At 43.9% G+C, this 27302-nt stretch overlaps 2 protein-coding genes and 1 non-coding gene across 9 annotated transcripts in view; 2 read left to right on the forward strand and 1 right to left on the reverse strand.

The window, feature by feature from the left end:
- The window catches only part of LOC125695252 (uncharacterized), a 35408-nt gene extending 27117 nt beyond the window's left edge, over positions 1-8291 (reverse strand). For 3 of the 7 annotated variants that reach the window (XM_048949465.1, XM_048949458.1, XM_048949462.1), the window contains exons 1-2: positions 8250-8290; positions 7577-7849 (exon numbers count right to left, since the gene is read on the reverse strand). The gene's annotated coding sequence lies outside the window, so the exon portion shown is untranslated. Of the gene's footprint in view, positions 1-6052; positions 6158-6921; positions 7064-7285; positions 7414-7576; positions 7850-8249 lie in introns of those variants that run through there. The other 4 variants (XM_048949463.1, XM_048949459.1, XM_048949461.1 and 1 more) reach the window with 4 other exon arrangements.
- Positions 8292-19491: 11200 nt separating this feature from the next.
- On the forward strand, positions 19492-26877 carry EIF5 (eukaryotic translation initiation factor 5). Its single transcript, XM_048949467.1, has 12 exons — positions 19492-19611; positions 19783-19974; positions 21941-22220; positions 22481-22562; positions 22773-22945; positions 23255-23366; positions 24080-24222; positions 24721-24879; positions 25078-25239; positions 25497-25661; positions 25883-26017; positions 26482-26877. The coding sequence occupies exons 3-12, from the start codon at positions 22149-22151 to the stop codon at positions 26572-26574; spliced, it is 1296 nt and encodes a 431-aa protein (XP_048805424.1). The 5' UTR covers positions 19492-19611; positions 19783-19974; positions 21941-22148; the 3' UTR covers positions 26575-26877.
- Positions 23747-23870, forward strand: LOC125695608 (small nucleolar RNA SNORA28). Its single transcript, XR_007378019.1, has one exon. It is a non-coding gene; the product is annotated as a small nucleolar RNA SNORA28 (small nucleolar RNA).
- Positions 26878-27302: the final 425 nt, after the last annotated feature.

Here is a 27302-nt window from a genome sequence, read left to right on the forward strand (position 1 = left end):
TGCGAGTCTTCAACTTTTTCTGACCGCTTCTCCTCCCACAGGAAAGAAAGAAATATGGCCACAACAAGGGGTGGGCAAGACTTTGGGGGCAGGAGGAGGCAGGAGATACAGGCTCAGGAAAGGAAAGAGAAGGGCATTTGTGATGCTGCCAATGCCAGAACACATCCCATCCTTCTGTGCTTCTCAGCAAAGCAGAGAGAGTGCTATATAAAGATCCAGAAACAGAAACCCATGTGAGCCGCACTCACTGCAAGAGCACCACCAGCACCCACTGCTTGCTGCAGGGATCCTCAAGGAAGCACAGTTAGATAAGCCGCAAGGATGTTTCTAAATTATCAAGAACATTTCAAAAAGAATCAGCGTTTTTAATCTATCCTGAAGAAACACGCAGTCTGTAACGCCGTGACCTGAGATATCCAGCGCATGTTATTGGACTTCTGAAATTCAGTGAATAAAACAGAATCGAGGCCGCATTCCAACAAAGGATTTTAAGGACACGACTCTTTCCTTTAGCTTCAAAGAAAAAATTCAGCCCATCTGTTTGGTGAGCAGGAAGTCAAGCTGGAGTGTTGTTTATGTGCTCCATGGCTACATAACAATTAACAATAAATATCTTAGAGCCTTGGACATCTGAAAGTTGCAGAAATTGCAAGAAGAATTAATGTATCTGATCTTGATGCAGCACAAAATCATTGCATTTTAAGGCAGCTGTATGGAGCTTGTTTGCTTGAATGAACATTGTTTTAGGGGTATTTTCTGCATAAGTTTTTAATGTTGAGGTTTCAGGCCCAACAGTGGTTACATGCTCACTATGCTCGCTGTTACCACACTGTTCACAGTTAAATGTAACTACAGTGGACAAAACGCTAGCAAAATATAAACCTTCATGCTCAGAAGCTGTTTCACATTGGGAAAAAGAAGATGGCACTGATCTGCTGGTGGGGAGAAGAAGATGAACGGGGCTCTAGACCTGGTTCCTACTAACCTAACCCTCAGCATAACCATTTAGATCTATGCAAAGGGAGAACCAAAGAGCTGTAAGATATCTTCTGGATCAAAAAGCAATGGATCACACTTTGCACAGAGGCAAGTGGGACATGAATCCTTCACAAATTCAGTTGCCTCCCACCTTTGCAGGTATTAGCATGAGTGAGAAAAAGCATATTAACATCTTGTTTCTTCTTGCTTCACTGTTTCAGAGCAGACATAATACACACACACATGTATCAGAATTCCAACCTGGACTGTATTCATACACAAAATACATAGCATAATAGAGCAGTACAACTTCTTCTGGGAAACAGATGTACCTTGTGATATTTATTCTAACGTATTTGAAGGGAAGAGATGGGGAGGGATATTGGTATGTATAGCAGGCAATGACTGATATTTAAAACCTTTGGCATTCCCATATGAGCCTGGAAATAACTGTCAGTTCTATTAGTTGCTGTCACTGACGACAGCATATAAATGACTATCTAATCTGCATATACAATTGAGTAATCAGATGCCATATGTAAAAGCAGTTATTTATAGGTGCAGAATCAGACCAAATTTAAGCCCAGTCCTTGTAACGTATTATCTCACAAGTCAGATCCTCTTGGACACAGGTACAGACGTTTATTACTGAGCGCCTCATCTTAGATATTTTTTTGAACATCACAATTAATACTTCATACTATTGATTTTCCACTGCGCACTGAATCAGCCCTGCCTGCATCCAGCCTGCTGACAGGAAGCTAGAGCTGCTGTCCACAAAACGCCTGTCAATGTAAGGGGCTGCTTGTGCACTAAAGCAGCCAGGAAACCAAGCAGGTCCTGCTGAAGGCCCATCGCTCCACTCAGTGAGGGCTTGATCTGTTCTTATGAACAGCTGACCTAGATTCTCTGCCTGAATGAAAGCCTTTTCCGGCACTGAGTCTGTTCAGACTCAGAAATTCATGTATTGCTCATCATGAGAGAGTAGAAAAATAGTGGATATGTTAAGGGAAAGCAGCAGCATCAGGCGGACCATCCTGTCAGCAGCCATCCCCTCCCCCTCTTCCCTGAGACCCCCAGAGGAGCCATAGAGATGAGAATGTAACATCTAATTAAGCACCTCTCCAATCAGATCTGGTTCAACAATTGCAAATATCACGAGGCAGTTTGGTTTCCCTCACCATCTTATTTTTTGCACACAGCTAACATGCAAACTAGGTCAGTATTATTCCTACTGGAGCACTCACTATGGGTGTTATTTTTAGAAAACCATGTGATTGTCTGACTTTTATTTATGAAAGCACCAAAAGATCCACTGTATGTTTTCCCGTCTGTCATATTTGGGGTGGTTTGCTGTTTTAGTTCTTTGGGTTTTGTTGCTGAGATCTCTGGCCTCTTTTTAAAAGGGCAGAGTCAGACTAAATCAGGAGGCCTTGCAGTTCACATGCCTTAGCAGGCTCTGCAACAAAGCACATGCAGCATGAGCAAAGCAAACCAGACAAGTGCACTGAGAGGCTGTGAAAGGCAAGGCAGGGATGCAGGCAGCGAGAGACAAGGAGATGGAGCAGAAATTGGAGGTCTTTTGTGCCAACTTACTGATGGCTTTACCATCCAACCTTGCAATCCCGTATTAATTGGCACTGCTTCTATCACATTCTCTCGAATTCTTTATTAAGCAAGTCTGTATCGGCTGTCTAGCTGTACTTGAGATCAATCATCAAATTACCCCAGTGTCCTGTTAATACTTTTAAAAATGATTCTCCAGCTCTGCACAATTTACGAGTGTCTCAAAGTATTTAAAATGCCTGGCTCAACAACTGAGAAATCTGGTTAGTCTTACTAAAATTGCTGATGTAATCTATTATCATTGCTAATTTAAGGCATCTGGCTTTAGCAGGCATTATTTGGCATATCCTGAACTGCTGTTAGATGGAGAGATTTTAGTGCACTGCTATATCCCTCTGTTCCCTGGCTTTTTTTTAATGCAGTGGCACAGCTGTGCAGGGAGGTGGGGGCGTCACCATCCCTGGAGGTGTTCAAGAACCATGGAGATGTGGCACTGAGGGACGCGGTTGGTTTGGTTTGCCTTACTGACCTTTTGCACTTTCGGCAATTGCTTTATATTCATTACTACCATCTTTCTTTTTTTTTTTTTTCTTTTTTCCCTATGCTTTATGCTTAAGAATATGCCTTTGTTTTACTTTTTTGTCACTGCTTTCACTCCATGTAGCTTGACTGAATTAAAATCAGCACAACCCTCCCTGAGCTTTGTTACTTTTTGATTATAAACTAAAACATTCTGAGTCAGCTCTTGCTTTTGATGCCTATTTACACCTTAAGGTCTTCCTGTCACCTGAATCATCTCAAACATGTTTTCATCATCAGGAAAACAGCTAATTAAAATATCAAAACTATGCAGTCCTGTGCACTGGCCTTTGTTCACATGTAGCTTGTTTACATGCTGTAACCATAATTAGCACCTGCATCTATGTGACCACCATATTTCAGTGCCTCTTCATCAGCCTAAAGTAATACAATACAGAAAAGGTAATGACATGTTTGGAACTAGGAAATTCCTGTGTATACCTCTTTAAGCTCTCCAGGTCATTTTAGCACGAGCAGCTGCTGAGATGGGAAGCTTCCACGGCAGGGACACCACAGACATGGCAGTCCAAGGGCTGGCGTCTTGCTCTGCAGTGACTTGCAGAGGCAGGTACCAGTCATTGAGCCTTCTTGCATTATACACTGGATCGTTCATCCACAAGCACTCAAAACTACTTTCTTCCTTGGAAACAGAAGTCATGCTAATTTTCATAGAATCAACAAGGTTGGAAAAGTTCTCAAAGATCATCTAGTCCAGCCATCCGTCCACCACCAATATTGCCCAGAAAATTATATCCCTAATTTTGAACTATCCTCATACCTCCCTATTACCTCCAGTGACATTCACATTGGCATTAAACAAAGTTTCCCACCACAATACAAGAGTGCTGTAATGAACAATTTGAGTTCTTCCTGATCCTTTCCTGTTTATGAAGCCTGACTCCTCACAAAAGCTTACGGATAACGAAATTATGTTCTCCTCCAGGGTCCTCAGTTCATTTTGTCCTGTTCCCACTGGATTTTGCTCTAAACAAAAGACATCTTTCCAATTTCTTTCTTAATTAATAAAAGAGAAGACTAGAGCTTCTGATATTTTTCACTATTAGATTCCAGAAATCAACATCAAAAGTTACTATTTGACCACTTCTTCCCCAAACAGCAGCATCAGCCTTCTCTCTTCACTGTCAAGACAGGAACTTAGAAGAACTACGTGGTGTCTGAAATGAAAGCAAGGGGAATCAGGTAGCTATTTCTATTACCAGGATGTCTCCAATGCCGACTTCAAATTAAAGCTCTGAATTTCCCTAGATTCTCTAAGTGAGGAGTCATCATGCAACAACCAGTCTGCACGTACGCCTACAAAGCAGAAACCACATGATGAACACAGCCAACAGAGTATTGCAAGCCCCACAGTTAGACACTTCCACCAACATGCTGCGTACACTCAAATTTGGAAAAACTGCTTTCATCTGTCCTTTCTAATTCATTCCAAGCTCTGGAGCTTGCATCATAGGCAGACTGCCTTCCTGAGCTAGCTGGCAGTACTGTCTTGGTGACTCCTCCAGAAAGAAACAACTTCAAAAGAAACGATGTAGGATGAAAGACGAATGGGCCAGATCCAATTCAAATTCTAAACTACAAATAACATTTCCTTCTCAAGTAAAGATCAAGCTGTCACGGAGCATTAGGCATTCACTGTAGATAAGGTTGCACAAGCTGTGCCCTCCATGCGATGAATGAGAAAATGCAGACATCTGGCTATGCCATCCTGAGCACAGCACAGCTGTGGTACTCAGATCTGTGTTTCAGGAGTGGTGAGTAAGAATCACGTGCAGGACACTCCGGGATGTTTTAAGAACACTGGACATATCCTGTGAACTTGCTGAAATGGCCTGGCCAGCACAAGCTGCCTGGTTGGCTGTCCATGCATCACACTGCGATGCCACATCATTCTAAAACTAACCACCAAAAAACCGATGGGTTTGGATAAAGCCATAAAGGTGACTTCTTTTACCTCAGGCTTTGCATTTCTTTTCCCTACACTGTCACATAAGACTCACACATGGGTCAGTTCGACTACCTATCACGTGTAACATGTTGTATGTGATGCGGAGCCAGGAGTAGGCTGAATGGCTGAGCAGAAGAGGAGTGCCTGCTGGCTGCTGTCTTCTGAATCAGGCATTTCCTAACTCTGGGCAGTGGATTGTGTCTCTTTTCCAGGAGCAGATTTTGACAAAATGTTTCAGAACTTTCATATTTCATATTATTCCATCTGTCAAACCTGTCTGAAACTGGTCAATGCACCGGAGGAAACCAATAAGTTGAAGAGCTCAGATTTTACTTCTTAAAGTCATACGCTTATCTTCCTTAGCCAGAGCAATTGTGTGATTCAGGCAATAACTTTGCAGGATACAAACATAAGTTGCATTGAATTTTCTGTAACCGCACTCTTTTGGGATTAATACATACAAAAATAAAACATACTTTTTCAGCCACCAACACATTCGTTTTATATCTCAGTGTTAAAACCAGTGGACTAATCCTGCTTTGAAAAAGAACTGAAGGCTGCAATTATTCACTGCACTTATTAATAGCAAAACCTGCTTTCCAGTTATTTCAGGCACCCTCCTGAAATTATGCAGCTCGTTATTGGTGCCACATTCCCATTTATCTCAAGAGCCTTTTGTACCAAGAACAAACAATAGCTTCTTCTTAATCAGGCTCGGCATAAAAAGAAGAACTCATGTTACAAAGGAAGGGCTGTATCATTGTGCCTTACTACCTCAAGACACACAGGAATTTCACAAGTCCCTTCAAACTTTCAGTAATACACAATACCTGGGGAAGTTATGAGCATCACAAGGAAAACTGCTGATTCAAGTAACAGAAGTATTAATGAGTGCAGGACAATAGGCACAGACAGGCAGGTGAACAAAAAGCAGAAGCAGAAGTGTAAGGTGAGCCATGTTACCAGCTGTTCCATAACAAGAGAGCTGGTCCACTTCTGCTCTGTTATCCACCAGCATCACACACTATGCCACTGAAGTTCAAGGAGGTACCTCAGAAGATGAAACTACTGCAGAGGTGAGAAATGCAACTCATTTTTTTCTGCTAATCAGAAAGCATGAGTCCTCTTCTAAGCCAAAGCAATGTTGCCCTTGCTACTACAGTTCCTCATGGGCAATATACGTGGGTCATTCCAGTGCAAAATTATTGTGAGAGCATATTGAGGGTCATGTCAGACTGGAACACACACAACACAGCCCTATATTCCCTTCTTCTCATTCTTTAAATATCCTATCTTTCCTTTTTTTTTTTAAGCACAAAATGAAGACTTCATGTCTTTTTCAGGGAGAGGAATGTTTTATTTAAGATGCCCTGTGAGCACGATGAATTTTACATGACAGAAGCTCCACCCACAACAGCCTTAAACCTCTCCCTTTCAGTCAGCAGGGCTGTGATCCTGCAGCCAACAGATGTGCTATCTCCCTCTGGGAGCTCTGCCACAAGGCTGAGTCATGTTGTGGACTAACATACCCCTTGGGTCTACTGTGGGACTCTGATAGTGTCTGTGGAGGTACAACCTGTTAATAAGTATTCAGAAAGGCAAGCTGTTACAGTAAGCTGACCCTATTCAATTCTCAGTTAGCCATGGAAGATTAATTGGGTTTGGGATTAACTGGAAACTTCCTCCCCATAGCAACCACAGCTACAACACAGTGACATATAACACAGGGTGCACAAGCCTCAAGGCCAAGTCCCACCTGGGAGTCCAACAGGCTGAAGCTGTCCTTGCTTTGCACAGAAACCAACAGGTGAAGGACCTGAATATGCTCTTACCCCCAATTAAGCTCCAAGCCAGGATCTGGTTTTACGTAGGTTGCCCGTCACACACTGTCTCTGATGGCTGAAAGCTGCCATTATCTAAGTGAACCAGAAGATACCACTACACTAATACAAGAACATGCTGTGTTGCCTGCAAAATTTTCCAAACTGTGAGGCAGCTGGTGTGCTGACACCATTGCCTATGTGCTGAGTAATGATGTCTCACTGTCTCTTTGTGCTCCCTTATCTGTCTCCTTCCATCTGTTGTTCTCTGTCTTCCATTTGGATTGTATGCCATTCAAAGCAGGGTTTTTTTCTAGCAGCCAGCACTAGGAGCTCATCTGTGACAGTGCACCACCAAATCAGTCTGATAACTCACCTAAATCAGTAACTGGTGAGCTGGAGTTGATGTTGTTCAGGAATGTGTATACGAATGGATTAAGAATAGTGTACTTGGGTGAGAAGCATGACTCAGAAGTGTTACTAGCATTATCCTTTTTCACGTTCATAAACCTAAGAAATGAGAGAAATGTGGGAGGGGGTAGAAAAAGACAAAAAGGCAAAGAGACAGCAGGCTGGCAGGCAGGCAGCTCTCAAACACAAATGCACTACACGACTGGTACACAGACCAGATGCCGAGAAGAACTGAGCATTTGTAACTCCTACTCACATTCTCATTTCTTCTTTTACAGTTATCAACTTTGCATGCTTCTCCATTTTGGTTTTGCTTCATCTTTCACATAGATAAACCACGACCTGGATCTTATCTTCATGTATCCAAGCGACTTTACCATCATATCATGTGCGCACACAGCTACACCCACAGGTCAAGGCATCTCCTTTGCTGCCTTCTGTACGTGATGATAGTGCAGCTACTCTGGTCACCAGGACAACAGTTCCAGCCCGTCAAATTGATAAGAAGTTGGTTGGCTGGGTTCATGATCTGAAAGAAAACACTGAGGAAATAAATGTAGTGCGCAGCAGTAAGCTGCAAATGGTATTTGCTTTTCCTCTTAGGAAGCTGGAATGAAAAGAAAGAAGAGGATCTAAAGAGAAGAGACTTATTTAACTTTTAAAACTCCACAGTTAGAAGACCACTAAGACCAGGAACTGGAGGTAACACATGGGGCTTATCTCAGCCTTCCCATGCAAAGGGAGTAGTTTTAAGGTTACAGAACCTCAAATTTCCAGAAGTGACCAAAGTTACTGTCATGTCAGCAGGCCCAGAGGTTGTCTTTGATAGACAACAAAGTAAAGGAAATAAACATTACAGTCCAAACAGTCTCTGTTGCTAGAATTGCCTCTCACTATCAGCAGCCAGGACTGCTAAAAGAGTGCAATACCTTATGCCAACACTCAAGCTGTTTCCTGGCTGGACGTGTGCTCGCTACAGGACCAGGAAGCGACTTTTTGCTCACAAAACAACCCCACCAAATACAGCTGAATCAATAATCAGGGCCAGTCAGTCCAGAAAATTGCTTTGTGAAATGGACATTTGGTAGATACAGAAGTCAAGCTGTAAATTCAGTCTTTCCAATGCTGTCAAAAGGGAAATACAGAACACTAGTACCATCTGTAATGTTCAGTCCTACAGCTTCAAGGAGCACAGTCCAATCACTTTGCCAGTGCAGAAACAGATATGAAAAACAGTCTGAAAAGAAAATTACTTGTAACTGGAAGCTAAGACCATTTGAACAGTTCATTTGTAGCCCACAGAGTGCATTGAGGGGGTATGTAATAGACAGAATATATCAGAATATATCAAAGTGGTAAAACTTTATCAGAACAAGAAACGATTGTGCAAATCCAGCTGAAATTGAAAAACTCTGATAAGACCATTCCCTGTAAGACTGATAAGAAATGATGTCCTGTCCCTGTCAGGGCTACTCGTGGGCACAGCATTCTGCCTGAGCAAGGCTTGCATCAGTGATGTTCAAGGTAGCATCCAGAAATGCAGGTCACATGGCCAAACTCTAATCTAAATGAGAAGAGGCCAGCAAGAAGAAGAGTGTCAGACTGTATGATAAGGAATCAGGCAGCCATCAGCCAGTGCTAAAGGAGTATATGATGGTAAAAGGTCTCCCCTCCCACCTCTGCTTCCCAGTCCTTCCATGAAACAGATGATGAATTTCAGCCTCTTTGTTCTGTTTCCCAGCTGTGATTTGACAGTGAATTCTCTTTTTAGAAAGGTGCTACAGCATTCACTCTCCCTACCCTCTAGCCTACACACTGGGGAGAGGGGAACTGCATAGTCAGCTACACAAACATCTCTGGCTGGAGCAGAAATGTATACATAATCTAACATATTCAAGGCCTTTCTGAGCACAGCAAAGCAATGCCAAGAAACAGAAAAATGTCATCAAGGCCACATAGATGGGTTTCTTGCATTTGTTCTGCATCTCAGCCACAACAGGCAGGCACAATACACAGAGACAAAGAAGCCTTTCTCAGTAAGCAGTGTGGCACACACTCCTGGGTCACATAAGGCGGCTGTGCGTCTGCCCAGTTCCCTTTCCCCTGTTTTGATTGTAGCTGCATCCTTTCTGTGTCAAGATGTGGATACTTAATACATTCTCACCTTTGCCCTCAGCTACACACTGTTTCTGCTTAGCTAATGCTTTTCTTGGCAGGCTCAGCTAGACAAGTCAGAGTTCAGCTTGCACCCTGGTCAGCTGAAACACAGATGGCTGGCTCTGGGGAATGCCGCAGAGATATGGCCGAAATGAACTGAAGTCACTTACACATAGCTGCAAATTGCTCTGTGTTGGGACTCAGCCAGTGAGGTCCTGGCCAATGACTGGACATCCAGGGACAGCCAAAAGGCAAATCAAAATAAACAAAGGGGTTTCTTCCAGGAATGTATTATAAAGAGGTTTGGTTTTCAAAGCAGGATTTAAGAACAGAACCCTGTTGTCTGTTCTTAATGCCTTAGCCTGGGCTGTAAGCAGTGACAGAACCACTAAAAAGCTTGAGACAATTAACAGAAGTGAGAAATAAGAAGGATGCAAGACACAGGAAAATAGTTAAGACATGCAGGGCTTTTCACAGCTCTGGCATAGCTCTCTCATACAACTGATGCATGCTAAGCTTTCCAAAGCAGAGAGAGTGAATGGATCATATTTATCTGAGTAAAGGTTCAAGAAATTGACTTCACTTCGTCCAATATTTTTCCTTCGTTCTTGAGAAGCATCCAGCAGTCAACAGTCCATTAAAGAGATTGCTGTGGGAAACCCATGACTAATAGCTCTCCTTTGATTCACTCATTCTTGTTAACAGCTTTCTTGGAAGAATATATTGCACAGCCTGTGGTGCAATAGTCCTGCCCAAAGTCCATGTATGCATGGAGACTGACCTCTCCAGTGCTATGTTTTCCAAAGACCTCTGAGCAGCTATGTGTAGGTTAGTCACTACAGCAAACACAACACTGTGGATCTGGAACACAGCAGGCAAATCTGGCACAACCCAAAGCTACAGAGCTGCCTCTTTACAACCTTTGGTAAGGAAACAGAGAATGTCAGAGAGCAGTACACTCTGTAGCAGTGGGCAAGGAGGTTTGGGCTGATTTTCAAGCAATCTAGCTAGCAGATTGTGACTTGGCACCCACTGCTACTTTGCCTGTTTCCCTGCTGCTCCAGGAATTGAGCAAACTGTGAGCGATCTGTCTGCACGCGTCATAGCATATGCCGCACCATGCACCAGAATTAGCACACTGTCAGACCAGCTGCATGGGCCAAACTGCTCACCCCTCCTGTCCACCTGAACATGTCCCAGGGTGCAGAATGCAGCGGGACTTGTTGCTCGGAGCTCTGCAGAGAAGGCGGCAGGGCTCTTGGATCCACGAAGGATGGCACTGAAAGCTTCATCTGGATGAATCAATGCTCACTGCAGGATTCTGCGGGAACAGCACTGCTACTGAGATTCAACAGTAGCTATCTATAAAGCAAAAAGGAGTTTTATCAAGTGTATGCTACTAAACATTATCCAGAGTGCAAATTCTGACTGGGAATTGCCTTCACAGCTGATAGACTGAACTATCAAAACTTCTTGTCACAGCACTCCTTGTCTCAGCACACCAGGAAAACAAATAGACGGGGAAAATAAAAGCCTTCTTTAGCCACAGCAGGCACTAGTAGCCAAGAGAACTGGCTACTCACGAAGTAAAAATAAGCATTTACAAGTATATATCTTCAGATACAAAAGTTGTATCTTATGAGGATCAGTGAACAAAGAGACTGCCAATAAAGACTCAGTTAAATAGGGAAATCATCCCATGGTATAAACCAGTTCTTCTCTGTGGACCTGAATAAGCTCACATTTATATCTGACCTTACAGATCCCACCTGCATTCACACACCCTCCACAACTTAATCCAGAATGGAGAACCATTCTGAGCTGAGTATTCATCCATCACCGAGTCATCCATTAATCTGTCTGCTGAGCAAACAACCAGCAACGAGAGGAGCTGTGTATTTATTACACATTTCTGAATAAGTCATGCCCAATATCTAGGACAAACAATACAGTAAGCCCTAAAGAACCCCTTGAAAGACTTTTGCCTGCTGGAGACAACAATGAAAAAGTAACATGATAGAAAGAGAACAGTAAATCATTCATGAGAATGATTAAAAACAAACTCTGGTTGCGGTGCAGCAAAACAACACTGGAAACAGCCACTGTATTCCACCTGAGCATCTCTGCATGTACAGGAGGTAGAGTGGGTGGCTTTCAGAAATGCCATATTTTATGGCTAGTGCAAGGAAGATGTACCAGTTACAGAAATCTGGGGAGAACAGCACAGCAGCAAATTAAAATTTATTCAGCTATTCCATGGCTACAGCAGGCACCAGTGCAGAAATATTACTGTGCTTAAAATTACTAATGCAAAAAATGCTTAGCTGGCATGCCAAGGGCACTAGGGCGAGAATAAGCCAGACTCCCTAAGGATGAATAATGCCTTACGCTAGTGAGCTCTCTAACATGTGCACAATCATTTTGGAATCCTAAAATCAAGTCCTGAAAGAATTACAGCACCAAAATGTTCACAATCACCACCTACTCTAACTGAGCTGTTGATGCTACAGTTTCCCAGATGTGAATGTGGACAGAGATATGAATCACAAACCATTTAATGAGCATTTATTTTATATCCCTTCAACACTGTGAGAATGCCCATTTCAGGAAATGTTTTTGAAGATCATTTCCTCTGTTTCAGGTAGAAAGCTCCCAGATGATCAACATGAACAAGATTATTTTTTCCCCCTATTTCTTCAGGGCAAAATTCTGCTTCTATTGTGCATTTGAACATTCATTGACATAACTGTGTTCTAAGAGATTTCCAAACCTGACTGTGAAAAACAGTTGTAGGCAGTATCATTCCTGTAAGAAAGTTCTGCTTTCGGTGTGTCCCCTGGCTTGTTTTCAAAAAGAAAAGTCTACGTTATATCAATAAAATCACACTGGGCTCTATAATCAACACCATGTTTGACAGGGGTTCACATTCCAAGGTATTTTCAGCCTGGTTTCTTAAACAAGCAAGATGTATGTGAGCAATTTCGGTTGCATCTATCTGTTCCTGAACCCACTGGGTACTTCCAAATCCAGTGACACTTAGCAATGTGAGACGTGGGTGTCTGGGCACAGTGAGACATGGCTGGTGCTTCAAGTCAGCTTTCATTAGCCACCACAGAATCCACACAGGCCAAAGCCAGGCTTAATTAAATTTCCACTCTTGGAAACAGTGTGTGTTATCAGCTCCTTCAGTATTGCTACTAGTTTATGTAATAGCCCAAGCATACAAAATACTTGGCATGTGCAAATTGCAGAACAAAGTTTCTGCTTCTGGTTTCCTATTTTAAGTACTGTTCCTTTTTTTTTTTTTTCAGTTTGGCAAATAATGCACATTCATAATATAAATATCTGAGTTGTAAACCACTGGAGCATTGAAGATTTTGGCACCTTATGGCAGTCATGTATTATTTGCTTCCTAACAAAAGGTAATCCCTGTATTTTTATTAAGCAGCTGCACCAGCTGTACTCAATCTCAAGGCAAAACACACCGAACAGCAAATTCTACATTGCAACGTACAAATTCAGCATTATCCAGCCTGCAGTGTCCTGCAAATACCTTTGATGTTACAATACATGTAAATCTGTAAGGGAAATACAATCAGACACTGGAGACAAAAAAATTTCTGTCATGTCTTTAGCTGTTTGTTCCCAAATATGACTGCCTTCCTTGCCAAACATCCCCTTTGATGGTTTAGTTATATAGAGTAAGATTCTCCTCTGCCTTTAAAGCAGAATTTTCTTTTGCCTTCAGCACAAACATCAGGGACACCTCCTCCTCTGCTAGATCTGCCAGCAAAAGCACAAACACAATCGCTAGCAGGGCCTGGGCTCTGCCTCCAAACTCCAGCTCTCCCAGCGATGTCCTCTGTTGTTTTCAAAGACACTCCTCCATGCTTGAACGAGCAGAAGAGATTAGCAAAGCAAGATGCAAGCTGCAGTGCAGACCCCTGAAAAACAGCTCAGCAGCCACATGTTTTTGCACACAAGAGAAAGGAATTAAGAGCCTTAAAATCTCCAAGGAAAGACGTTCTGGAGATAGAACCTGAAAATCAGAGGCAACAACACACTCCTCCAGGGAAAAGAGGAAAAGCAGTAGGAAACTCTAAGCACTCAATATTTTCTTTGCTACTTAAGAGTCGACATTTTGGGCCCCTCACTACAAGAAAGATATCAAAGCTCTGGAGCTCATCCAGAGAAGAGCTACAAAGCCGCGATGGGCCTGGAGCACAAATCTTATGGGGAGGGGTTGAGGAAGCTGGGATTGTTCAGTCTGGAGAAAAGGAGGGTTGGGGGAGACCTTATAGCTCTCTACAGCAACCTGAAAGGAGGCTGTGATGAGGTGGGGGTCAGCCTCTTCCCCCATGAAATAGCAGTAGGTAGAGAGGTAATGGCCTTAAGGTGAGCCAGGGGAGATTCAGGTTGGATATTAGGAAGAACTTCTCAGAAAGAGGGCTAATGCATTGGCACAGCTGCCCAGGGAGGTGGGGGAGACCCGTCCCTGTGGATGTTCAAGAACCATGGAGATGTGGCACGTGGACGTGATCAGTGGGCATGGTAGGGATGGGTTGGGGTTGGAGTAGATGAATTTAGTGGTCTTTTCCATCCTTAATGATTTTACGATTCTATCTGCTGATCATCACAGTGCTGCTTGTCAGACCTGCACAAGCTAAAAAAACAAAAACAAACAAAACAACAAAACAACAACAACCACACACAAAAAAAAAAAACAAAAAGGGATGAGCTATGATGTATAGGCGGAGATGCTGGCAAAGCACACAACAGCTGGAAGCTGGAGAGAACCTGGTCGATTTTTTTATGAAATGGAAATGAAAACGTAAATCACTGAAATGCTACTGGAAGAGAGATTTAACTCACAAACATAGATTTTGATGTCTGCAGGCTGACTGTGACAAGTAGCACAGAAAGATAAACTCAGTGGTTGCTACTGGGCACTGTGAACAGGCAGGCAGCTCTGACAGCATGCTTTCAGTTGCCAGCTCTTTTCCTTGAGGACTCCTTATCTTCCACATCCAATTCTGTCAGCAACCAGATTTGCCAACCACAAGCATGCAACTGCTGGATAACGCTCCTGCTCGCCAGTTATGCCTGTAGCACAGCTGGGCAAACCGAGAGAACCTGGTTTCTCTGATTCCTACCACCAACCCTTGTACCTGTTGCTGACACACAAAGAAAGCTCATCAAGTTGAGGGCACCTCATTATCACAGACCTCCACGCTGTTCTGATTTCACCTCCTAATTGAACTTCCATCCCATGTGCACTTTTCATTCATGTGAGTTTGCCTTTGTTTATACGTCAATTTCAACACAGACTGGTTTTATTTGCTCAAAAGGAAACTTTATTTTGTCCTTCTGTCCAAATAACTACTGACTGTAAGATTCCCAACAGACTCCTCCCACAGACCAGACAAGTGCCATGCCAAAAGTAAAAGTACAGTATTGAGAAATCAAGAATAGTGAAAATAACAAGCAAATCACACATACTCAAGTTAAGAAATACAGTGAAATTTTCACCATGGTGAAATATCATGTTATTCCAGACAACAAAGAGAGTGAGATCACTTTTCACATGCACTGCTTACAACCCAGAGATGTGTGCCTAATGACATGGGGGAGCTGCCAATACCAAAGAACTGTACAATTTCTCAGTGGTTTTGTTAGAATATTCATACTTAAAACAGATTGTCATTGAGGAACATACAGCAGCTAGGAATCTGACAGCACCACGTGGTAGCCTTTAGCCCTTCTCTCAGTACACATGAATGAGTATTGCTCATCTGTTTCAGAAGCTTACTAGTTTTTCTGGATGAATCAGTTGGTCACAGAACACTGTAGTCCTGTTGTTTAGGAATGGGCATTGCAGCAAACAAATAACAAGATGGAGTCAGGACATTGCCCTCAGGAGCTGCCCCTACTCTTTAAAACAACACAGTGAGCTGTTAGATAGTTTTGCATAGGTGGGTAGTGCTCCTCAGCAGGTAACCCAACACATGGCTCTTGTATTGAACAGCGTCCAGCTCCTAGCAATGCCTCCTAGCCTGCATTCTGCTTGTACTCAACCCCTCAGTGCATACTGATAGGAAACTCTGTGACAAATAAAAAACAACAGTCCCCCTTAAAATTACAGCTATCAACCACTCGTTTATATTCTGCAGGGAAAGGTGATTGCTTCTCTTTCCTGAGACACCTCTCTTACAGCCAGACACACTGCAAAAGAAAGGAGGGCAGCAGGAGCTTTGTGGTGTCTTCTGAGATGACGGAAACAGATTTGAGGCAGAGCTTGTCTTATGCTGTCAGATGAAAAACATGGAGCCCTTTTAAAACCCAAACCTTTGCTGGGATATTTTAGCACTTCTGCGTAGATACAGAAGTGACAAAAATAACTACTAGCAAATAATGGCTAGGTGTGTCTCCTGCTCTGTCTCTCTCTCTCTTTCTTTCTGTTTACTAATTCCTGAACCACCAATGAAAATAGCTAACCATAATGCTGCAGAGCGTGGAAAGGAAGGTATTTTACAAAATGAGCTTGTACAAGATGAGCTCCAGGGCAGTAATTAATGTGGAGCTCCTGAAGAGAAAGAACAGACCTATGCCCTTGCTACTGCTTAGTGTCTAAGGCAGCTTGAAAGAATGAGTGCTGAGGAGTAAAGCCACAGCTATTCAAATGTATCCACCTTCCCAAATACCAGTCCTGGAACAATTTGGACTTGTGCTACAACAGAAGTTGCGTATTCAAACCTGACGTGTAAATAAGTAATCTCTTCCGACACGTTTCTGAAGCAGGAAGAAGAAAGGGTTTTACTATTCAGAGCTCAGGGTAACTGCAGAATTTTGGCCCTCCTTCTATCTTTGGAATTGCTATAGACAGAACTCTAGCATGTCAGAGTTGCATGCACGTTGTAGTCCTTTCCACTGTCAGGAACGAACCCCATTTGGACACAGCCGCATTACTCTCCTCAACAGGCTGCACGTAGCAGTGTGGGGTGCCCAGCAGCACAGGGAAAGACCAGGACCGACAGCAGAGGCATCATGCAGCACAACAGGGTCCTGTGCCCAGCTGCTAAGGGATCCTGCTCGAGCTGAAGAAAACATCATCTCTGAAGCAATGACTGGAAGATAACATACAGCTTACAGCAGAGAAAAGTTGTTCTTCTTGACAAGGTTACCAAGTTAGTATTGAAAAAAGGCTGCGCTTATAGCCAACCATGTAACAATGACAAAACTTGCAGAAGAATAAAATACAGGCAGAATATACAGTTGTTTATGTGCGAATATAAATACCTGCAATTAGAATGCCCATTTTTGAAGACTTACATTTCAAATAGACACACATATTAATTCTTGGATACAGTCATGGTTCTGCTGCATTATCACAGGCATTGACTCTCTGCTATTGTTAACAAAACCTAAGGCAGCACAGAACAAACTTGCATAGCTCAAGGCTGAACTGAGCCATAACAAAGCACCCCTGTGATAAGGAAACACACACCCTAACACCCACTGCTGAAAACTTCCTACTCTCAGACATTAAACCACTTCCAAAACCTGACTCAGTCACGCCATCCTAAAGTACCTTAACTTCAGGAGAGGGGCATCCGTAGGAACTCCTTAGCTTAAATCAGTGAAATGCAAAGCAAACACGAGTTCTGTGTTTTCAAAGTCACAAAAGCAATATGAACTATGAACTTCAGGATTTATGAAACCTATGAGACCATGACATTTTAAAGCGGGAGAGAAAATTATTTTCTGTCTTGTCCAAGCCACTGGATGCTAAAGTGAAAAAAAAAAAAATCAACAACCAAATATTACGATTCAGTAGAAACATTTTGGATCCAGTACTGGATATTAATGAATTTCTCTGGTAAGGAAAAAAACGAACAGCATGGTACCAAGGAGACAATAATCCACAAATTTAGTCTGTTTTGTACAATGCAAGAGAGTATATTCTAATTTACCCATATGGATTCTGCCTTTTGCAGAAGGAATACCATCTTAAAAGGGAACTCTTAACTTGATGTCAATTTATATATCATCAAATTTTAAAAATCCTTCTTTATGCTACTAATCACAACTCTTCAGTTATTCGTATGTCAAGGAGCACCAAATCCAGAGGTTCGTTTCCCTTCTGCTGTTCCGTAAAGTGGTGTTGGCAGCGGTGTGCTTTAACACTTGCAATTTATTAACCTCAGAGGTGTTGTAGCATGTAAGTAAAGCCACAGAAAGGAGGCATTTACTAAGTTATACATGCTGCATATTTTTACAGCTAAGGAGTTCCTGCTGTGCTTTTCTTGCCTCCCACATTTTTATGATTATTTTTTCCCCTCGTGATAACTGCCAAGCCTCGTATACTTGGGAGAGATATTTCCTTGTTTTGCACTAACCCTCTTTCTCATGTTTAAAAAAAGCGTTGCTGTGTGTTTCTCAAGGAAGCATTTCAAATATCCTGTAAGCTTTTAACTTTTTAAAAGCTTAAAGTCCAAAACAGATTTACAAAATGTTTTACAGGACATCATCCTGGCTACAGAGATGTGCTATTGCATAGGCCGAAAGGAAATGTACAACTAGGGCAGCAGTGATGATGCAGATGATGTAGGAGGGTCTTGTTAGAAAATGTTGAGGAATATCCACATTTATTTCTGGCAGGTTTGTTACTCTGCTGCTGCAGCTGAGGGATCAGGTTTTTTATTGTTGCCTGTCTCTGAAAGTGTCCGTAAAGATAGTGCCATTTTTCTGTCATGATTCCTAGGGAAATCTAATGCATTGGTCACCTTTGTATTTTAATGCAGTATTTTTGCATATCGGAAGGAAACATTCAAAACAAACTTACAGGTTCTGTACAAGGGGTTCCTCCGATCATACGAACACATTATCAGAGTCAGCTGAGAAACCTGTGTTTCAGAACTGACTTGATGCAGGAAGAAATGCAGTGTGTATGACATTATTTAATGTCAGCACTCATTCTTATCCTCATTACTTCTTTCCCCATACACCCACATAGCCATCGAGACACTTCACAGCACTACTCAGTAAGGTGCAGCGACAGGAACTGGAGCCTTCTTGTGCTGCCTGGCAGTACTTCAAGCAGTAAGAGTTGATGAAGAGTAGATTTTAAAGGACACCGTTAGTGCGGGTGGGTGATGGGGCAGGCGGTTGGTCCAGATGATCTTAGTGGTCTTTTCCAACCTTAATGATTCTATGATTAAGTTTTCAGAAGCTCTTTGCCTCTTGAACTTTATTCGTGTTGTAAACCATCCAAAATACATAATTCCTGTTACATTGGAAAGCAGAAGACTGGGAAATGATAGAGACGGGAAAGGAAAGGCCTCAAGTTCATAGTTTCAAGGCAGAGCTACGGTCCCAGCAGGGCTGAGGGCCGGCAGTGTTTGACACTGAGAACACGAACTGCACACAGGGACTCGGGTCGCCCTCAGCACCCCGAGGTACCAAAGCTGAGTCGTTATGGCAGTGACTACAAATCGGTGCTTTCCTGCTCCCTGAAAGCAGGCTGTACGGGATGGACACACTGCGTTCAGCGTTTTAACTGTTTAAATGTTTGTAATACAAATTAGTTGCTGCGATGTCAAGCGTTTGGCCACTGCCCACCTATAAGCTACAGCCCATCTCCATTACCATGCCTGCTGCGTCGGCTTCCTGTCAGAAGTCCCGATCAGCACCGAGGCCTTTCCAGAAGTTGCCTCTGTGAGGAAGCCGAGGTGGGAACAGAACCCAAAGGGCAGGGCGGGGGGGGGGGAAGGGGGGACACCTCAGCAGGGAGCGGGAGGCAAAGGAGACACACAACCCCCAGCCCCTCTCCCCGATTCAGCCCCGCCCCCCCGCTCCCCCTAACGCCGTCCCGCGCTGTCTCGCGAGACTCGGCCGCTGTAGACGCGATGTCCTTTGGGACACTGGGGGGGAGGGACGAGGGAGGGAAGCGAGGCGAGGGGTGGATTGATCGATAGTGGCCTCCACCAGTAAGATTAGGGTACGCAGGGCTCCGAGCCAATAGCTTCGCCCCAGGGCGAGCGGCGAGCCAATGGAGGGGTTGAGGAGGCTGGGCGCGCCGCTGGCTGATTGATCCCAGCTTTGGCGTTGTTCAGTCAGAGCGAGAACATTCTAGAGGTGAGTACGGGGCAGCCATTGCCGGGGTCCCATCAACCGCCCCCTTCTGCCCGAGCTGCGCGCCGGCCGCCGCAGCTCCCTCCCCCCCTCCCCTCTTCACCCCCCTCCTCCTCCTTCCTCTCCTCACAGGTGCCGGCGCTAACGATGCCCCTGATTGTGTCTCCTCCGCAGGTTGTCCGGCACTGCTGTCCCTGCTGATAACGCCCGTCACAGGACGCCCGGACCCGGAGGCTGCGGCGTCCGCCTCCGCCTCCTCCCCCGCCCGGATATAAGCGCCGCACGGCCTCGTTCTCCTCGCACACTCGGCTTCATCGCAGCCCAGGGCGAGCAGCGTTGGGTTTATGTCTTTATTGGACGAAAACGGTGAGCGTGGGTCTGGAGGTGGAGCGGGCGAGGACGGCGGGGCTGAAAAGGCGGTTGGGCCCTGGGAAGGTGCGAGCGGGCTGGGCTGGGGCTGCCGTTGGAGGGCGGGTGGCTGCGAGGATTTGTGCCCGGAGCCCTCCGGGTAGAGGAAGGTAACAAAGTAGGCATGTTAACGTCTCGCCTTCGTTGGTTTGATGTTTCTGGCGGCTGTTTTTCCTCCGCGTTATTTTCTTACACTCGATCTTTCTTCCTCCCCCCCCCCCCCCCCCCACCGCGCCATGCGACAAGACAAGATGGCGGCGGCCGGGCCGCGCCTCCCCGCGCTGTGGGCGGTTGGGGGGGGGGAGCGCGAGGCGGGGGGAGCTGTGGCGCAGTTACAGGCGGGGAGGGGGGAGGGGGCGCCCGCTCCGCCAGCGGGGGGAATAGGGGGGGAAGGGGGGGAGGCGCGCGTGAATGATCTCCCCCCCCCTTTAGAGTTGGGGAGCGCATGCGCAGTTGGAGGTTCCCCTCCTCCCCCTGGTCTATTCCAGGGCTGAGTCAGTGCTTAATTGCTGCATTTATGACTCATCACGGGCCCGAGTGGAGCGGGGAGTGGTGTTGCTGAGTGCTCTGCTTTGCCTTCCCGCTTTTTTTTTTTTAATTTTTTTTTCCCCCCCCTCCTTCTGTGCAGCATATTTGGGGAAGGGGGGGGGCTGGGGGGTTGCTTGCTTGGGAGGAGGTGTCCCGGGGACCAGGAGAGGGAGCTTCAGCCTGCAGCCCGCAGACAAAAGCCGTGAGCTACAAGGAGGGGAAGCGACACGTTAGCTGTGCAAGCTCACGCAGAGAGGTACTGCTTCCTCAGCGCTTCTCAGGCACATGGTTGGGTCACATGGGGGCTCTTTTTTAGCCATTCTGGGGAAGGAAACCTCGTGCTTGAAACAAAATCCATGGGGCAGCTTCTGCTGAAGAAGGGGCTGCATTGGGACAAATGTGGAATATGTGGTGTGCGCATATCTGTTTGCTTCTCGTGGAAGGATTTGTAAACCTGAGCGGAGGGATTCTACATGGAGTTGTGCTCTTACACAGGAATATGAAGGAGTCTATTTTAATGTGTCAACACTTCTGTCATTAACGATAACATGGTGACGTGTCAAAGCAAGCATGCTGCAGGCACGGCTGCCAGTTTAGTCAACCAGTGTGGTTTACGTAACCTTAGATCTGATTACAGGGGCACATGTTAATTTAAATATGTAAATACTGCTTAAGGCAACTTTAATAATAGGATTCATCATCCTTCTCCCAAGAAAAAAATCAACTGGAAAAGCTGTTGCACTGCTCTGTACCTCTCTGCACTGTTAGGCTTTCTACAGTGAAGCAACTTATGTCAGACTTTTATCAGGCTTATTGTTAAGTCAAACCTCCACAGAAGCTGCTGTGAGAGTCCGTAAGTGAGAGGGAGGACTACCTAATTTTCCACTCTGAGCCAGAAAACTGGTAAGCCACGTAAAAGTTCTGTTGGACTGCGGATTGCTGCTGCTTCACCTTACGGATATTTCTCAGCATTCTGATAGAGCGTGGTTTATGTAATAGGTTCATGCTATGATGCAGAATTTGAAACTGTATTCCAGATTTTTCTTCCACTTTAGCCTGGAACATACCATGTGACCTTAGTGTAAGAGCCCTTGGTCTTCATTAATCAGGCAGTGTTCCTTTCCCTTCCTTAATGATCATGGCAGTCTTGGGAGTTAATTCTACAAAAAACACTGTTTAGTTGCCCATTGTTTTTTAGGAGTAAGGTAGAAGAGGATTTAAAGGTCTGTAGTGTAGGTGAGGGAAAGTTAGTCAGTTGTGCAGTTCAAGGCTATTATATTAAGCTTCTCAGGTAATGAACTTAGTTCCCTGCCTGTAAATATGGCTCCTCATATAGCGAGGTTTTGTTGGTGTATATTGAGGTAAACTTTACTTTTCTGTCTGTTAATGCTTGCAGAGCTGTTGCGCAGCCACTGGTACCTGTATTGGGGAAACATAGCATACAAGCAAGAACCTTACAGCCTCAGTGGCGAAAATTTTTTCATGTCAGAGACCGAGAACTCTTGCAGTCGTTTATGTCATCCCGTCTTCTCCAGACAGAAGATACCAAAAAACTGCAATCAAAGATCTCTTCATCTTATTGATAAAGCTACTAATAAGGCAAAATGTCTGTCAACGTCAACCGCAGTGTTTCAGATCAGTTCTATCGCTACAAAATGCCCCGTCTGATTGCCAAGGTAACTTAATAACTGTTAGTGGTCAGTAGGGAGGGTTTCACGTTGGTTGCTTTCTATATAAAGGAATTGAGGTAATGAGACAATCCTAGCCAATCATAGGGATGGATGTCTGCATCTTTCAGTCTGGGCTAATTGTACATTAATGCCACTTGAGCAGACCCTTCAAGGCAGAGCTTAGGTGTAGTAAGATGGGAAATAAACACTGGGTTGGGCTGTTGTGGTCTAACTTAAAAGCTTCTTTTTTTTTTTTTTTTTTAAAGGTTGAGGGCAAAGGAAATGGAATAAAGACGGTTATAGTCAACATGGTTGACGTTGCAAAGGCGCTTAATCGGCCTCCAACGTGTAAGTACTCCGTGCAGTGATGCAGCATGGTTGGGAAGGTTTTTTTAATGCTTTCACTTTGATTTGAAGTTGTTAGTGCTAAGTAGTTTTTTCAAGATTTGTTAGGAAGATGGTGAAGGGGAAGTAGGAGAGAGCAGCAGTAGCATATTTGATTTTTCAGTCAGCAGTGAACACTTGAAGGCACTGGTGGTTATTTTACTTTATTTACAGATCCTACCAAATTTTTTGGTTGTGAGCTGGGAGCACAGACCCAGTTTGATGTTAAGAATGACCGTTACATTGTCAATGGATCTCATGAGGCGAATAAGCTGCAAGACATGTTGGATGGATTCATTAAAAAATTTGTTCTCTGTCCTGAGTGTGAGAATCCTGAAACTGATCTGGTGAGTGCTCTCTGTCTGTACGAATGGTAACAGTACAAAAACACTGTGTTTAGGGTTGGTGGAAATGGTGTAGATCTTAAAAGCTGACTGGAATAACAAATTACAGAAATCTGATTTCTTGCTACTCAATGCAGGCTGTAGTTTTACAGTGGTTCAAAACTTCTTGGCTAAATTGCGTGTTCGAAGTCGAGCTCTGTTAGGGCTGATGAAAGCATGATTTAATCCTAGGAGATTACAAGGTAAATACTGGGTGTAGGCTATAATGTGTATCTGTTTTGTATTTTTACTGGAGTTTCTTCTTTCTTACAGCATGTCAATCCTAAGAAACAAACTATAGGTAACTCTTGCAAAGCCTGTGGCTATCGAGGCATGCTTGACACAAACCATAAACTCTGCACATTCATTCTCAAAAACCCACCTGGTAAGTGTGTGTTCCCTTATTTGTGAGCAGGTGACTAAAAAGGAGCTTTTTTCCAATGTGGGTGCTGTTAATCTAATTAAAAAGCAAATAGCCTATTTGTGAGTAAACTGTAAAAATGCTCTGGTATACTGCCAGTGTGTGTTTGTGGGTTGGAGTGAACAGCTTTGGTCATAGTTCAAATGTGGAAAGGATGCAAGAGAACTGGCTACTCTAGTACAAGTATCTGATGCATTTTGTTTGCCTAGACAGGACAAAACTTCGTAGGATGTTATTCAGCAGGTGCTCACTGCTGATTGCTGGTTAAGTCAGCATGAAGCAGAAGGATAGGAAGCAAAAGCTATATAATAAATGTGAACTGCAGTGGTCAACTTAGTCTGTGCAAGCAACACTCTGTAGTAAGCATTTGGTTGCCTGCTGCAATTTAAGCTTGCTAAATTAGAAGAGTCTAACCTATTCTGGGGATCTCTGCTCTGTGAGGTCACTTGTTATATGGACTTGTACAGCCTTTCTTTGTGATGAGACTTGGCTAGAGCCATGGGTTTTTCTGAACAGTGATACCCTGGATATGTCTCCATATGTATTTGGAACAGTAAGCATGCATAACCTGCTCTATAAAAACACTGTGTCTGTTTCAATTCAGAGTTCAGCAGCAGTGCAGTAGCACAGGGACTTGATGAAATAGAGGAAGCTAATACACTGAAATTTGTTTTCAGAAAGTGGTGATACTGGTGGTACAGGGAAGAAAGAAAAGGAGAAGAAAAACAGAAAAGGCAAGGACAAAGAAAATGGTTCTGTGTCCAGCAATGAGACACCTCCACCTCCACCACCAGAGGAGATTACTCCTCCACAGGTTGTGGTAAGTAGAAATGGGGAGATGAGGATGTATGGTGTCTTGCTCTGATTTAAAACTGAAAATCACTTCCTTGCTAGTCAGCATTGCATCAAAGCTTTACTATACTTGAGAAATCTGCAACTGGAGTAGAAGTAGCCCTGCACCTCTCCTGTAGTAACTCCTCAGCAGGCATGCTCCTTGCTAAGTACATGTTGCATACTCTGTTCCTCAAGAGATCTGGATTGTATCTAAATGGCTGTAATATGTGGTGGTGAGGCAGTGCTTGAAAGTAACCCTGGAGCTGGCTGTAAATGCATGTTATTTAGCATAACTCCTGCATTGGCTCTCTCCATTTCTGTAACATGCAGTTACAGGATCGGTTGTGTTTCCGTAGGGAAGAGTCAGAAATACTTGACTACGAAATGCTCTCAGATCTGCATCTAAAGATGGCATTCAATATTTCAGTAAGCTTGTAATAGAACTGCATGAATTTCATGGACTTTCTCCTCTTTACTCTTTAAGGAGGAGGAGGATGATGATGACTGGGGTGAAGACACAACAGAAGAAGCCCAGAGGCGTAGAATGGATGAAATCAGTGACCATGCAAAGAACCTCACACTTAGCGAAGACTTGGAAAGAACAGTGGAAGAGAGAGTCAACATACTGTTTGATTTTGTGAAGGTGAGTGTATGTAAGAAATGCTTATAGGAAGATGAAGAGTAAGCTGCTTTTTATCTTTTTTTTTCTTTCCTAGAAGTTTTTTCAGCCCTAGAGCTGGAGCTGCTACAGATTACTGGTTCCTCTGTTAGTTAGGACTTTCTGGATATAGCATTAATGCTGTTTTCAGTAGCTTTAAATTATTCTGTTTCTGTCTTGTAGAAAAAGAAGGAAGAAGGTGTCATTGATTCTTCTGACAAGGACATTGTAGCAGAAGCAGAGAGACTGGATGTCAAGGCTATGGGCCCTCTAGTTCTGACTGAAGTCCTTTTTGATGAAAAGATTCGCGAACAGATCAGGAAATACAGGCGTCACTTCCTTCGTGTAAGCTGCTGCTTGTTCTGTACCCTGTGTAACGGCTGGTCTGTTCCTGTGATAACTGCTTGAGTTGGTTCTGCACTGCTTGGTACTGTGGGAAGATGACTTGTCATTTTTAGACCAGTGCTTCCTAACTAGGGAAGACTGGGAGGGATCATGAAGCTGTTGTAAACTCTGTCATCTCAGTGAGTTAAGATCAGAAGCAGGAGCTCATCCAGGAGAGAAAATAAGCTAATTTGTCTGCTCTTCTATCCCAACTCTAGTTCTGCCACAATAACAAGAAAGCTCAGAGGTACCTTCTCCACGGCTTTGAGTGTGTGGTGGCCATGCATCAGTCTCAGCTTATTTCTAAAATACCACATATTTTGAAGGAGATGTATGATGCAGATCTTCTAGAAGAAGAGGTCATCCTTGGCTGGGCAGAAAAGGTAAAAGGAAGAATATTTTGTGCTATACCTGCTTTGTACTTGATCTTACTGTTCTGGTAAAACATTGCACGTGGATGCCTTCAGTTGTTCTCAGGAGAAACAGATCTCCCACAAACAGCTTGTTTGAAGGTGGCAGGGTGAAGATTGGCTCGTGGTGTTCTTGCATGACCTGATGAACTCCTTCGGTGTTCCTTTAAGCAGAATGTCCTTCTGTTTTTCAGGCCTCAAAGAAATACGTTTCAAAGGAGCTTGCCAAAGAAATCCGTGTCAAAGCAGAACCATTTATTAAATGGCTGAAGGAAGCTGAAGAAGAATCCTCCGGAAATGAAGAAGAGGATGAAGATGAAAACATAGAGGTAAGGCTTGCTTCTTCTCACTGAACAACTTCAGAACCCTGTGTGCTCCAGTCCTGAGGCACTTGGTCTTGGAGCACTACAAAGTAGCTCACTTGATGTACTGCTGTTGGAAACCATGAAGCCTTTCAGAAAAGCCTAGAGAAGTTAATGAAAGGAGAAATGGCTGTTTTTCTTCACAGCTTAGGCCTGAGTGAATCTGTTAGCTATATCCAGCTGATTGTGCCTGTGTAAGCTGAGGTTTCAACTTGTGTGTGTTTAGACTTCCACTGCAGTTAATGGTCTCCTGTGGGAAGCTGCTGGGCACTACTTTCAGAAGGTGCAGCAGCATGCTGAGCCTTATTGTTGACAGGCAAAGGGAACTGTAGAGCACATAGATGCTGTCCACTGGTAGTAACAAAGCAGAATTGCTGCATGATGCCCGCTGCCACTCAGCACTAGTAAAGGTGTGTTTCGTGTCTCCACAGGTGGTATACTCTACAACTGCCAGTGTACCTAAAGTTGAAACTGTGAAGCCTGCAAACAATAAAGATGATGATATTGATATTGATGCCATTTAAAGTGATGCAGCGTAGCTTCCAGCATAATCAAACTTCTCTGCGTTTTCTGCCAGAAGTGTGACTTGTATGTGCACAAACTGAAATGGCTTAACATCCTGCTACTCTTTGTACTCTAAAATGTATCTTTTTACTGTGACTGGTCTTGTGTAACTAAGCCTAATACCAAGGAGTCAGCACATCAATGAACTGATCTAGTTTGCAAATGGCATGTTCTGTTTTGTTTTTCTAACTTGTGTTGGCCACATACTTGGAGCACATTTATACAGTTACGGAAATAAAGGATTTGGTTTTGGTCAATCTTCACTCATGCCTCAGCTTTTTTTTTTTTTTTTGTTTTCCAAGTAAGTATTTACACAACTGTGTGCAACTTCCCTGGTGGAATGAACATTGCAACGTGGGTGGGTGTGATAATGAATTACTTGGACCAAAGACATGCTAAGGTTGAGAGAATGTTTTGTCTTAAATTTAGCACAAACTGTCTATGAGCTTTTCAGTAACTCCAATAAATCATAGGTGGGTGCTTTGAGCACTGCCCTGCTGGTGGCGTGGGGTTACAAGTCCTGAGAAATCAGTAGTGTGAGCAGGGAGCTGGCTTACAGCAAGGGCAAGATTTTGTTTGCTGTTTAAGAGCTGCAGGTTTGACTCCCCACAGTAGTTGGGTGTAGAGGTGTGAAGTGAGTACTGCATTGCAGGTGATCTTGGATTCAAGTTGCCAGCACTGGTGTGCT

This window comes from Lagopus muta, chromosome 6, assembly GCF_023343835.1.
Source record: "Lagopus muta isolate bLagMut1 chromosome 6, bLagMut1 primary, whole genome shotgun sequence".
NCBI lineage: Eukaryota > Metazoa > Chordata > Aves > Galliformes > Phasianidae > Lagopus > Lagopus muta.